The 11892-nt window shown below is 42.9% G+C and overlaps 3 protein-coding genes across 3 annotated transcripts in view; 2 read left to right on the top strand and 1 right to left on the bottom strand.

Annotated features, from left to right (window-relative positions):
• Positions 1–2932, top strand: part of LOC121506103 (acyl-CoA-binding protein-like) — a 4475-nt gene extending 1543 nt beyond the window's left edge. The window contains exons 2-4 of the mRNA XM_041781641.1: positions 1664–1781; positions 2338–2400; positions 2745–2932. Coding sequence (XP_041637575.1) covers positions 1664–1781; positions 2338–2400; positions 2745–2812 — 249 coding nt within the window. The 3' untranslated portion in view covers positions 2813–2932. The remainder of the gene's footprint in view (positions 1–1663; positions 1782–2337; positions 2401–2744) is intronic.
• cfap221 (cilia and flagella associated protein 221) overlaps positions 1–11892 on the top strand; it is a 31633-nt gene that overhangs the window by 2130 nt on the left and 17611 nt on the right. The gene's annotated exons all lie outside the window — the stretch shown is intronic.
• On the bottom strand, positions 7080–11841 carry LOC121506102 (secretin receptor-like). Its single transcript, XM_041781640.1, has 13 exons — positions 11793–11841; positions 10252–10374; positions 10032–10151; positions 9205–9311; positions 8650–8759; positions 8430–8562; positions 8159–8312; positions 8016–8076; positions 7875–7944; positions 7669–7760; positions 7456–7594; positions 7335–7376; positions 7080–7265 (listed from the first exon to the last, which is right to left on the bottom strand). Exons 1-13 carry the CDS (start codon positions 11839–11841, stop codon positions 7080–7082), a joined length of 1386 nt encoding a protein of 461 aa, XP_041637574.1.

The raw sequence follows: 11892 nt of genomic DNA, 5'->3' as shown, positions 1-11892 counted from the left end.
GGGTCTAGACCAGGTTAATGGGTCTAGTCCAGGTTAATGGGTCTAGACCAGGTTAATGGGTCTAGACCAGGTTAATGGGTCTAGTCCAGGTTAATGGGTCTAGTCCAGGTTAATGGGTCTAGACCAGGGTAATGGGTCTAGACCAGGTTAATGGGTCTAGACCAGGGTAATGGGTCTAGTCCAGGTTAATGGGTCTAGACCAGGGTAATGGGTCTAGACCAGGGTAACGGGTCTAGACCAGGTTAATGGGTCTAGACCAGGTTAATGGGTCTAGACCAGGTTAATGGGTCTAGACCAGGGTAATGGGTCTAGTCCAGGTTAATGGGTCTAGACCAGGTTAATGGGTCTAGACCAGGTTAATGGGTCTAGACCAGGGTAATGGGTCTAGTCCAGGTTAATGGGTCTAGACCAGGTTAATGGGTCTAGACCAGGGTAATGGGTCTAGTCCAGGTTAATGGGTCTAGACCAGGTTAATGGGTCTAGACCAGGTTAATGGGTCTAGACCAGGGTAATGGGTCTAGTCCAGGTTAATGGGTCTAGACCAGGTTAATGGGTCTAGACCAGGGTAATGGGTCTAGTCCAGGTTAATGGGTCTAGACCAGGTTAATGGGTCTAGACCAGGTTAATGGGTCTAGACCAGGTTAATGGGTCTAGACCAGGGTAATGGGTCTAGTCCAGGTTAATGGGTCTAGACCAGGTTAATGGGTCTAGACCAGGTTAATGGGTCTAGTCCAGGTTAATGGGTCTAGTCCAGGTTAATGGGTCTAGTCCAGGTTAATGGGTCTAGACCAGGGTAATGGGTCTAGACCAGGGTAACGGGTCTAGACCAGGTTAATGGGTCTAGACCAGGTTAATGGGTCTAGACCAGGTTAATGGGTCTAGACCAGGTTAATGGGTCTAGTCCAGGTTAATGGGTCTAGACCAGGTTAATGGGTCTAGACCAGGTTAATGGGTCTAGACCAGGTTAATGGGTCTAGACCAGGGTAATGGGTCTAGACCAGGTTAATGGGTCTAGACCAGGGTAATGGGTCTAGACCAGGTTAATGGGTCTAGTCCAGGTTAATGGGTCTAGACCAGGTTAATGGGTCTAGACCAGGTTAATGGGTCTAGACCAGGTTAATGGGTCTAGACCAGGTTAATGGGTCTAGACCAGGGTAATGGGTCTAGACCAGGTTAATGGGTCTAGTCCAGGTTAATGGGTCTAGACCAGGTTAATGGGTCTAGACCAGGGTAATGGGTCTAGACCAGGTTAATGGGTCTAGACCAGGTTAATGGGTCTAGACCAGGTTAATGGGTCTAGACCAGGGTAATGGGTCTAGTCCAGGTTAATGGGTCTAGTCCAGGTTAATGGGTCTAGTCCAGGTTAATGGGTCTAGACCAGGGTAATGGGTCTAGACCAGGGTAACGGGTCTAGACCAGGTTAATGGGTCTAGACCAGGTTAATGGGTCTAGACCAGGGTAACGGGTCTAGACCAGGTTAATGGGTCTAGACCAGGGTAATGGGTCTAGACCAGGTTAATGGGTCTAGACCAGGTTAATGGGTCTAGACCAGGGTAATGGGTCTAGACCAGGTTAATGACTACAGCTGATGTTGAATGTAGGATCAGAGGATCAGACACATCTCAGAGGGTAAATCTGACTTTAAAGGTTTTTGTTCCTACAGGAGGGTTTTGAGAGAGCAGCGGAGGAGGCCAAGGTCCTGAAGACCAAACCGGACTACGCAGAGATGGCGGCTCTGTACGGACTGTACAAGCAGGCCACCGTAGGAGACGTCAACATCGGTGAGTAAACAGATGATTTTAGATTATCTGTACTCTTACTGTGAGACTGGCAGGCTGAAGGGCGAGGCTGGACAAAAATCAGGTCTGACAGGTCGGCTCATTTGTAAAGATGGAAGAACTGATGGTTTCTACCCGGCTGGGACTTTCTTTAACCCCAAAACTACCAAAAATACACAAAAAATACACAAATGATGAAAATGAGGATTTAGATTTACACAAGTCACTTATTCTACATTAGATATTTTTATTTAACTGACATTATTCCATAGAAATCTGTTAAATCATGTCAGACAGTGGAACTGTTGAAATGACTCATAGACTTTAACATGTGCCCCGCTCAGTGTGATAAAGTGTCAAAAAGATTTGCTGTATTCTGTTTTTATTAACCTTGTACACAAAATCCCAACTTTTTAGGACTAAACTGTGTAACTGAGAGTGATAAGGACAAACTTTATCATCAACATGGTTGTTTATTTGACATTTTCTCTAACGTTTCACTGTTAAAGGAAAGAACTGCCCTGCTGATTTAATAACGGTTGTGTTTTAACGTTCACAGCTCGTCCCGGGATGTTTGACTTCAAAGGCCAAGGAAAGTGGGACGCGTGGAACGCCAGGAAAGGTATTTTATCTCATGAATGTAATCAGCTTGGACCGGTAAAAATGTTAAAAATGTGCAGCCACAGATGCATGGAATGCTGCGGCCTTTTTCTGACCCGTCCCTTCTTTTTTGAATTCAGAGTGAGTGAATATTTTAGCTGAATGGTCAAACGTCTCCGTTCAACATCTGGAATGATTTTGTTTATTGTGAGATTTGACCATCAGTGTTTTTATTTACATTTTACACAGCGTCCCAGCTTTTCTGGAATCAGGGTTGTAAATGAGGAATGTAAACAGCCCTGTTTTGTGTCAGACTCTGTATCTGTGCTCTGATTGGCTGATGGTGTCCCCTCTGTGTGCTGACAGGTCTGTCTAAAGCTGAAGCCATGAGAGAGTACGTGGAGCTGGTGGACAAGCTGAAGAACAAAAGCTGACGCTGGAGAAACCACAGAAATGTTCAAGAGAAATCAGAAGACTGGACCGGCTGCTACCTCTGAATCTCATCACTAAGGCCGGGGTCAGGGTCAGGGTCAGGGTCAGGGTCAGGGTCAGGGTCAGGCTAGAGCAGTGATACTCAACATGTGGCTCTTTTATGTCTGAATCTGAAATATTCCCCCAGAAAATCTTAATAAAGGGAAACTTTGACCTTCAAAATTATCCACTGTAAGTCACATTCATTTTTTTTTTCTCACACTAAACCTTCGTGCCCTCTTTGGCCATTTTTCTCACCTTTTTTTTTTTTTTAATTTGTGATCATTTTGTCAGTTTTACAGCTTGTGGTATGAATTTTTACAGGAACTTTTCTTTCTAGTTAAATGTTTGAAATCCAACATGTTTTACTCTTAAATGTCGTTCAGACTCTCTCAGTGAATTTTCTACCCTCTATATGGAAAATAATTCACTTTTTGCTTTTTTAAGTAAAAAATAAAATATTTCAAATAATCAAACTGGCATTTAAAGGGTTAAAATCTTGAAAATTATTGAATGTTTGGTAGTTTTGAGCAGGTCGGAAGTTGTTGAAGAGATTTATGAAAAAAGTAAATAAAACATTGATGTATGCTGATTTAATGGCAGTTTTTTGTACGTGAACATTTCTGCCTTGAAGGTGTCAGAGGGTGGTAAACTAGAGGAGGGTATGAGATTTAAACAGAAGGCTTTAATTATCTGACTTAACTGTCAAACTTTATTTTTGCCTGTATATTTTCATTGCCCTCATTTACAGTTCTTTTCTCATTTTTCCCATTTTTGGGAATCAAAATTTATCAAATCATATATATATATTTTTTTTTTTTTGCTTTTTTTGACCTTTTTTGCTGGCTTTCACTCATTTTTATTGCCACTTTAATCTGTTTTTCACCACTTTATCACCCTTAGATTGTGGCTCTTGCAAAGGTATTTTTCAGCAATTTGGTTTTTGCTTAAGCAGGTTGGGTAACACTGGGCTGGGGTTAAAACTAGGTGGGAGTCCCTTCATCAGGGTCAGGGTCAGGCTGGGGTTAAAACTAGGTGGGAGTCCCTTCATCAGGGTCAGGGTCAGGCTGGGGTTAAGGTTAGGTGGGAGTCCCTTCATCAGGGTCAGGGTCAGGCTGGGGTTAAGGTTAGGTGGGAGTCCCTTCATCAGGGTCAGGGTCAGGCTGGGGTTAAGGTTAGGTGGGAGTCCCTTCATCAGGGTCAGGGTCAGGCTGGGGTTAAGGTTAGGTGGGAGTCCCTTCATCAGGGTCAGGGTCAGGCTGGGGTTAAGGTTAGGTGGGAGTCCCTTCATCAGGGTCAGGGTCAGGCTGGGGTTAAGGTTAGGTGGGAACTCCTTCATCAGGGTCAGGGTCAGGCTGGGGTTAAGGTTAGGTGGGAGTCCCTTCATCAGGGTCAGGGTCAGGCTGGGGTTAAAACTAGGTGGGAGTCCCTTCATCAGGGTCAGGGTCAGGCTGGGGTTAAGGTTAGGTGGGAGTCCCTTCATCAGGGTCAGGGTCAGGCTGGGGTTAAGGTTAGGTGGGAACTCCTTCATCAGGGTCAGGGTCAGGCTGGGGTTAAGGTTAGGTGGGAGTCCCTTCATCAGGGTCAGGCTAGGGTTAAGGTTAGGTGGGAGTCCCTTCGTCAGGGTCAGGGTCAGGCTGGGGTTAAGGTTAGGTGGTATGTCCTTCATCAGGGTCAGGGTCAGGCTGGGGTTAAGGTTAGGTGGGAGTCCCTTCATCAGGGTCAGGCTAGGGTTAAGGTTAGGTGGGAACTCCTTCATCAGGGTCAGGGTCAGGCTAGGGTTAAGGTTAGGTGGGAACTCCTTCATCAGGGTCAGGGTCAGGCTGGGGTTAAGGTTAGGTGGGAGTCCCTTCATCAGGGTCAGGGTCAGGCTGGGGTTAAATCTAGGTGGGAGTCCCTTCATCAGGGTCAGGGTCAGGCTAGGGTTAAGGTTAGGTGGGAACTCCTTCATCAGGGTCAGGGTCAGGCTGGGGTTAAGGTTAGGTGGGAGTCCCTTCATCAGGGTCAGGGTCAGGCTGGGGTTAAGGTTAGGTGGGAGTCCCTTCATCAGGGTCAGGGTCAGGCTGGGGTTAAGGTTAGGTGGGAGTCCCTTCATCAGGGTCAGGGTCAGGCTGGGGTTAAAACTAGGTGGGAGTCCCTTCATCAGGGTCAGGGTCAGGCTGGGTTTAAGGTTAGGTGGGAGTCCCTTCATCAGGGTCAGGGTCAGGCTGGGGTTAAGGTTAGGTGGGAACTCCTTCATCAGGGTCAGGGTCAGGCTGGGGTTAAGGTTAGGTGGGAGTCCCTTCATCAGGGTCAGGCTAGGGTTAAGGTTAGGTGGGAGTCCCTTCGTCAGGGTCAGGGTCAGGGTCAGGCTGGGGTTAAGGTTAGGTGGGAACTCCTTCATCAGGGTCAGGGTCAGGCTGGGGTTAAGGTTAGGTGGGAACTCCTTCATCAGGGTCAGGGTCAGGCTGGGGTTAAGGTTAGGTGGGAGTCCCTTCGTCAGGGTCAGGGTCAGGCTAGAGTTAAGGCTAGGTGGGAGTCCCTTCATCAGGGTCAGGGTCAGGCTGGGGTTAAGGCTAGGTGGGAATACTTCCATCAAGCCTGTCTCTAATACAGTGGAAAAAACCAGAACAGTCCATGAGCCAGAGTCTGAGATTTCAGGTTGATCCATACTTGAACCAGTCCATAGACCATGTTCTAGTCCTCGTGATCGCTCCTGAGGGGAATAACCCATAATATTTCAGTTTAAGACACTGGTGCATGTCCTGGTTTAGGGTTAGATCTGTTTAATTCTTTATTTTAACCATCTAGGAACATCAGGGACAAAACCTCAGAAACTGTAACGTTCACAGGACTGTTGGATGATGTTGTGAGCCGTATATTAGAGTAGAAATCTCACATCTGTGCTCTTATTTGTCATCAGAGCTGACAGAAACAGATGTAACATGACTGTTGCACACTTTAGATTTCACTCGTTTGGTGTTTCCTAAATAAAAATGTTTTCTCTGTTCCAGAAACTGAAGAATGTCCAAAATGTAGAGAATAAAAAACTCTATCTGCTCTCAGTGTGAAATAGTTTCTCCTTCCTGATTTCTTTCTAATATTTATCAGACTTTAATATTTCAGACCATCAGACTGACGCTGATCAGACTGAGATAACCTGAGTAAAAACTAAAGTCAGTTTAAAATGATTTATTCAGGGTAAATCCATCCAAACCTTCGTGGCCCTATGAAAAACAGCCATCGCCCCCTGAACCTCACACCCTCTGTCTGCTCAGTCCTCAGAATATTTCCCAGAAGTCTTAGGGATCATCAGGATGTCTGTAGTCAAATGTGGGATGAGCCTTTGGAACTCTCCCATGATGCCGTTGTTGCCCAGTCTCTTTCTGATGGTTGAGTCATGACCTCTGACCTTAGCTGAGTCAGTGAGGCCTGCAGGTCTTTAGATGTGGTTCTGGGTTCTTCTGGGACCTCCTGGATGAGTCGTCCATGGTCTCTTGGAGACATGTTGGTAGGGAAGGTTCACCACTGTTCACAGTTTTCCACATTTGTGGGTAATGGCTCTTAGAAATATCTGTAACCCTCTCAGACTGATAGATGTCAGTGACTTTGTTCCTCATCTGTTCTCTTTAGAAGGCTCCATGATGTGTCGGAGATCTTTTAGTCTACTTCACTGTCAGGCAGGTTCTAGGTAAGGGATTCTGGATTCAGCAGGTCTGGCAGGGATCAGGTCTGGCAGGGATCAGGTCTAGGTGTGGACAGTCATAGCTGTGCTCACAGCCCACCCTTACATTGAAAGTTGTTGGTGTAGTGTCAAACATCCTATTTCTATCAGTCAGAAGTGTCTGCGTACGTCCAGGGTAGAGGTTGAGAGTGACACACTGATCTTTGGTGCAGCTGGGTAGAAGGAAGCGTCCTGATCTGGACTCACATCTGCTGGGTGTCCACAGGGAGCCCAGCGGCTGTCGGACTAGGGTTAGGGGTTGAAGGAAGCTTCCTGATCTGGACTCACATCTGCTGGGTGTCCACAGGGAGCCCGGCGGCTGTCGGACTAGGGTTAGGGGTTGAAGGAAGCTTCCTGATCTGGACTCACATCTGCTGGGTGTCCACAGGGAGCCCGGCGGCTGTCGGACTAGGGTTAGGGGTTGAAGGAAGCTTCCTGATCTGGACTCACATCTGCTGGGTGTCCACAGGGAGCCCGGCGGCTGTCGGACTAGGGTTAGGGGTTGAAGGAAGCTTCCTGATCTGGACTCACATCTGCTGGGTGTCCACAGGGAGCCCGGCGGCTGTCGGACTGCCTGGAGAGCACGGCAGCAGGGACACCTGAGTATGAGGGGAACTGCTGTGGCTGATGGAGCCGTGATGCTGCCGGCGCCGACTGGGGAGGTGCTGAGTCAGCTTCCACCTCCTCCACCTGCCCTGGACCTCATGCTGCACCTGGAAGAGTTCAGACGTCTTAAACCCAACCCTCTCCTTAGAGGCTGCAGTCAGACGGTTAGATCTTACCTCCCCGTTCATGAAGCAGTAGAGAACAGCCACCACGAAGCCCTGTCAGATTTAAGGAGGACCGTCACTAGAGTCAGGTTTGAGGAGATCAACGCCCACACTGATGGAGGGTTTAACTCACCTGTGTGGAGGACAGAGCCAGCTCTGCAAACGTCCACACCTGAAACACGGAGCTGCTGACTTGAACAGGTAAGAAGACGAAGAGGATGTAGTGAAGGCCGAAGAGAGCCACCAGGAAGAAGGTGGACTTTATCAGCCTCCTGGTGGAAATACACAACCATGAAACCTAGAATGTTCTACCATAATTCTCCAGGCCAGTGTGATCAGTACTCACTTATACTGGCTGAACTGGTTCCACTGGGCATCTGGCATCCTGAGTTTGCTCATCAGTATTCTCAGAATACCCAAGAAGAAGCCCAGATTCACCTGGAATCATCAAAGAGGTCATGTAAAGGTTCTCTGGAGACATTTTTAGACATTCAGGATTCTTTAAGTGCCTTTACAGATCCGGTCATGTCTGACTGAAAATGGTTTTCTTACGATTATCGTCAGCAGGACCGGCACTCGCAGAATCCACCAGATCCATTCATGTCTCCTGGACTCCCAGCAGCTTTAAAAAACACCATTTTATATTAATGTGATGATCATGTGACTGCAAATGACAGAATGAAACCCTCTTACCCTTCATCTTCATAGAAGTATTTGGAACAACCCCAGCAGACGATGACGACCACCGGTAAACCTAGAATAAGAAAGCTGGGATTATCTCACCCTGATGTTGGCTATCCTAGAGGAAACAGCAGTCTGATGATAAATGTCCCTACCCCAGCTCAGAGCGATGTACCAGGCCAGGTGTTTCTTCAAGGAGAAGAAGGAGCGGCTGACCAGGGTGAAGAGGAAGTGGCCTTCGGCCAGCAGCCAGCTGTAGTTGGCCAAGATGGAGTAGTTGGAGAACATCAGCACAACCTTACACGCCACCTACCACACCGGGAACACACGGACGTTCTTCTTCAGCTCAGAGCTTCACCCACGTTCCCTCCTCACCTCGGAAAGTCTGATCTAAAACATTAAATGTGCTAAAACCATCAAACCTACGGGGGAGTGGTCGCAGTGGTAGAGCTCTCCGTTAGTGAACAGCAGCCAGTCCCTGATGAAGATGAAGACGGCTCTCAGGATGAAGGAGATAAACATCTGGATGTGGATGTAGTTCCTGGTACAGTGAAGCTTTCTGTTGATATAAAAGTTTCTGTGTCACTTTTCAGGTTGTTTTTAAATCCCTGCCTATCTTTAAAAAAGGAGTAAAAGGCAGAAACACCTGAACAGACAGAATATGGTGATGGCGATGGTGAGGGAGATGAGCGAGAGCGTGTACCCGGCTGTGTACATGGTCTTCACAGAGGAGAAGTACAGATGATAACCTGAGGACTGAGGGAACAGGAATCATCTACATCATTAAGATAAGATTTTTCCGAAACCGTGGAAGTCCAGCCTGCCTCAGCTTTTTAAACTCCTGTGGAGAGGCTCAACATTAACACAACCTGACAGCGTGCTGTGGAATAGTTACAACGTTAACGCACTCACTCATGAAGTTGACAATCTGACTTTCCTTCTGTGTAACAGGAGTTAAAATCCACTCATTCAATCAGAAATGCCCTCTGTGCCATCACCATGTTGTGGCGGTACTTTACCAGCAGGGGGAGATATTTGACTTTTCAGCATTACTAACTCTATTCAGCCTTTTTATAGATGCATGCACAGTGTAAGTCTCCTCTACTCTGATGATTTAAAACCATATCATTCTCTTATTGTGATGGCTAGTAAAGGTCTAACAACTAAAACTATCAGATAAAACGTTAGAAGGACCACCAACCTCTCCGAGAAACAGGAGTGTCTCGTTGAAAGTGTAGCTGCATGCTTCTTCATGGGGGATGAGTGGTTCTGACCAGCCATGGGCGGTGCAGTTACGATGCACTTTACCTGCAGAGAGGAGCACAAACTGGTTTCTGTTCCTGCTCTACAAAATATATTTGAGTCATAGAAGCATAAAAACATCATGTGGGATTAGACCTTTAGGACTGAGCTCTCTGCAACATGATTTAGTTCCCTGTCAAATGATTGAACAGTGTGATACAGCGAGTATAATATGCAGTAAATGTGCAGTATAATATGCAGTATAAATGCAGTATGCATGTAGTTAATATGATATATAATATGCAGTAAAATTCAGAGTAAATATGCAGTAAATCAAAAGTATATATGCAGTAAAATATGCAGTATATATGTAGTAAACATGCAGTTTAATATAAAGTATTTATATGCAGTGAAATATGCACTAAATATCCAGTATAATATGCAGCTAATATGCAGTAAATATTCAGTAAAATGTAGAGTATGTTTGGAGTATAATTTGTATTAAATATGCAGTATATATGCAGTATAATTTGCTGTTATATACAGTAAATATGCAGTATAATATGCAGTAAATATGCAGTGAAATATGCACTAAATATCCAGTATAATTTGCAGTTAATATGTAGTAAATATGGAGTATTATTTGAAGTTAATATGCAGTATAATATGCAGTATAATATGCAGTATATATGCAGTATAATATGCAGTATATATGCAGTATAATATGCAGTATATATGCAGTGTTTCCGTCTGAAAAAGCTCCTGTGTGTGATTTCTGATCTCCACCTTGTGAAGTGAAGAACTCGTGGTTAGGACAGGGCTGGGAGACGGTCTCTCCTAGAGAAGCTGATGGCCAGCAGTTCAGGTCATCCCACATTCCTCTACACTCTACACTCATGTTGTTTTCTGCACGGACACACAGGTTTAGAAAAACAAACGTAACATCAGATTTCACCTGAGCAGAAGCCAGTTTAACAGAGTTCATACATTTCATCCATCAGCCCACCTGATGCTTTCTGTGACTGTGTCAGCAGATCACTCAGACACTGCTCTTCTTCTTTCAGCAGGTTAACATGAGGATGGCAGCCTGATAATGACTTAGCCTGGAGAACAGGTGAAGAAATTATTACTGGAAGTTCAAAGTATAAATAAAGTGAAATATGCAGTAAATATGCAGTAAATATGAAGTATTATATGAAGTAAATGTCCAGTAAATATTCAGTCAATATTCAGTATTATTTGAATGCAGTAAATATGAGGTAAATATTCAGTATTATTTGAATGCAGTAAATATTCAGTAAATATTCAGTATTATATGAATGCAGTAAATATTCAGTAAATATTCAGTATTATATGAATGCAGTAAATATGAAATAAATATTCAGTATTATATGAATGCAGTAAATATGAAATAAATATTAAGTATTATATGAATGCAGTAAATATGAAATAAATATTAAGTATTATATGAATGCAGTAAATATGAAATAAATATTCAGTATATTATGAATGCAGTAAATATGAAATAAATATTCAGTATTATATGAATGCAGTAAATATTCAGTCAATATTAAGTATTATATGAATGCAGTAAATATGAAATAAATATTCAGTATTACATGAATGCAGTAAATATTTAGTATTATATGAAGTAAATATTCAGTAAATATTCAGTATTACATGAATGCAGTAAATAAGAAATTAATATTCAGTATTATTTGAATGCAGTAAATATTTAGTATTATATGAAGTAAATATTCAGTATTACATGAATGCAGTAAATATTCAGTCAATATTAAGTATTATATGAATGCAGTAAATATGAAATAAATATTAAGTATTATATGAATGCAGTAAATATGAAATAAATATTAAGTATTATATGAATGCAGTAAATATGAAATAAATATTCAGTATTATATGAATGCAGTAAATATGAAATAAATATTCAGTATTATATGAATGCAGTAAATATGAAATAAATATTCAGTATTACATGAATGCAGTAAATATTTAGTATTATATGAAGTAAATATTCAGTAAATATTCAGTATTACATGAATGCAGTAAATATTTAGTATTATATGAAGTAAATATTCAGTAAATATTCAGTATTACATGAATGCAGTAAATAAGAAATTAATATTCAGTATTATTTGAATGCAGTAAATATTTAGTATTATATGAAGTAAATATGCAGTAAATATTCAGTAAATATTCAGTATTACATGAATGCAGTAAATATTTAGTATTATATGAAGTAAATATTCAGTAAATATTTAGTATTATTTGAATGCAGTAAATATTCAGTAAATATTCAGTATTACATGAATGCAGTAAATATTTAGTATTATATGAAGTAAATATGCAGTAAATATTCAGTAAATATTCAGTATTACATGAATGCAGTAAATATTAGTAAATATTCAGTAAATATGAAGTAAATATGCAGTAAATTTATGGTGTAAATATATTATATGAATGAGAATATGCAGTAAATAGAAACAAATATATAGTACTATTCTGCTGTATACAAAGACTCAGAGCTGATCAGTCCAGCTTCCTTCATGGTGTCACTCAGGTTCCTCTTTTCCATGAGAATTGGCGCCAAACCTCAGAAACAAACCTGATAAGGGTTAAACTGCTG

This window comes from Cheilinus undulatus, linkage group 24 (genome assembly GCF_018320785.1).
Source record: "Cheilinus undulatus linkage group 24, ASM1832078v1, whole genome shotgun sequence".
Classification (NCBI taxonomy): domain Eukaryota; kingdom Metazoa; phylum Chordata; class Actinopteri; order Labriformes; family Labridae; genus Cheilinus; species Cheilinus undulatus.
This window is presented reverse-complemented; position numbering and strand designations above follow the sequence as displayed.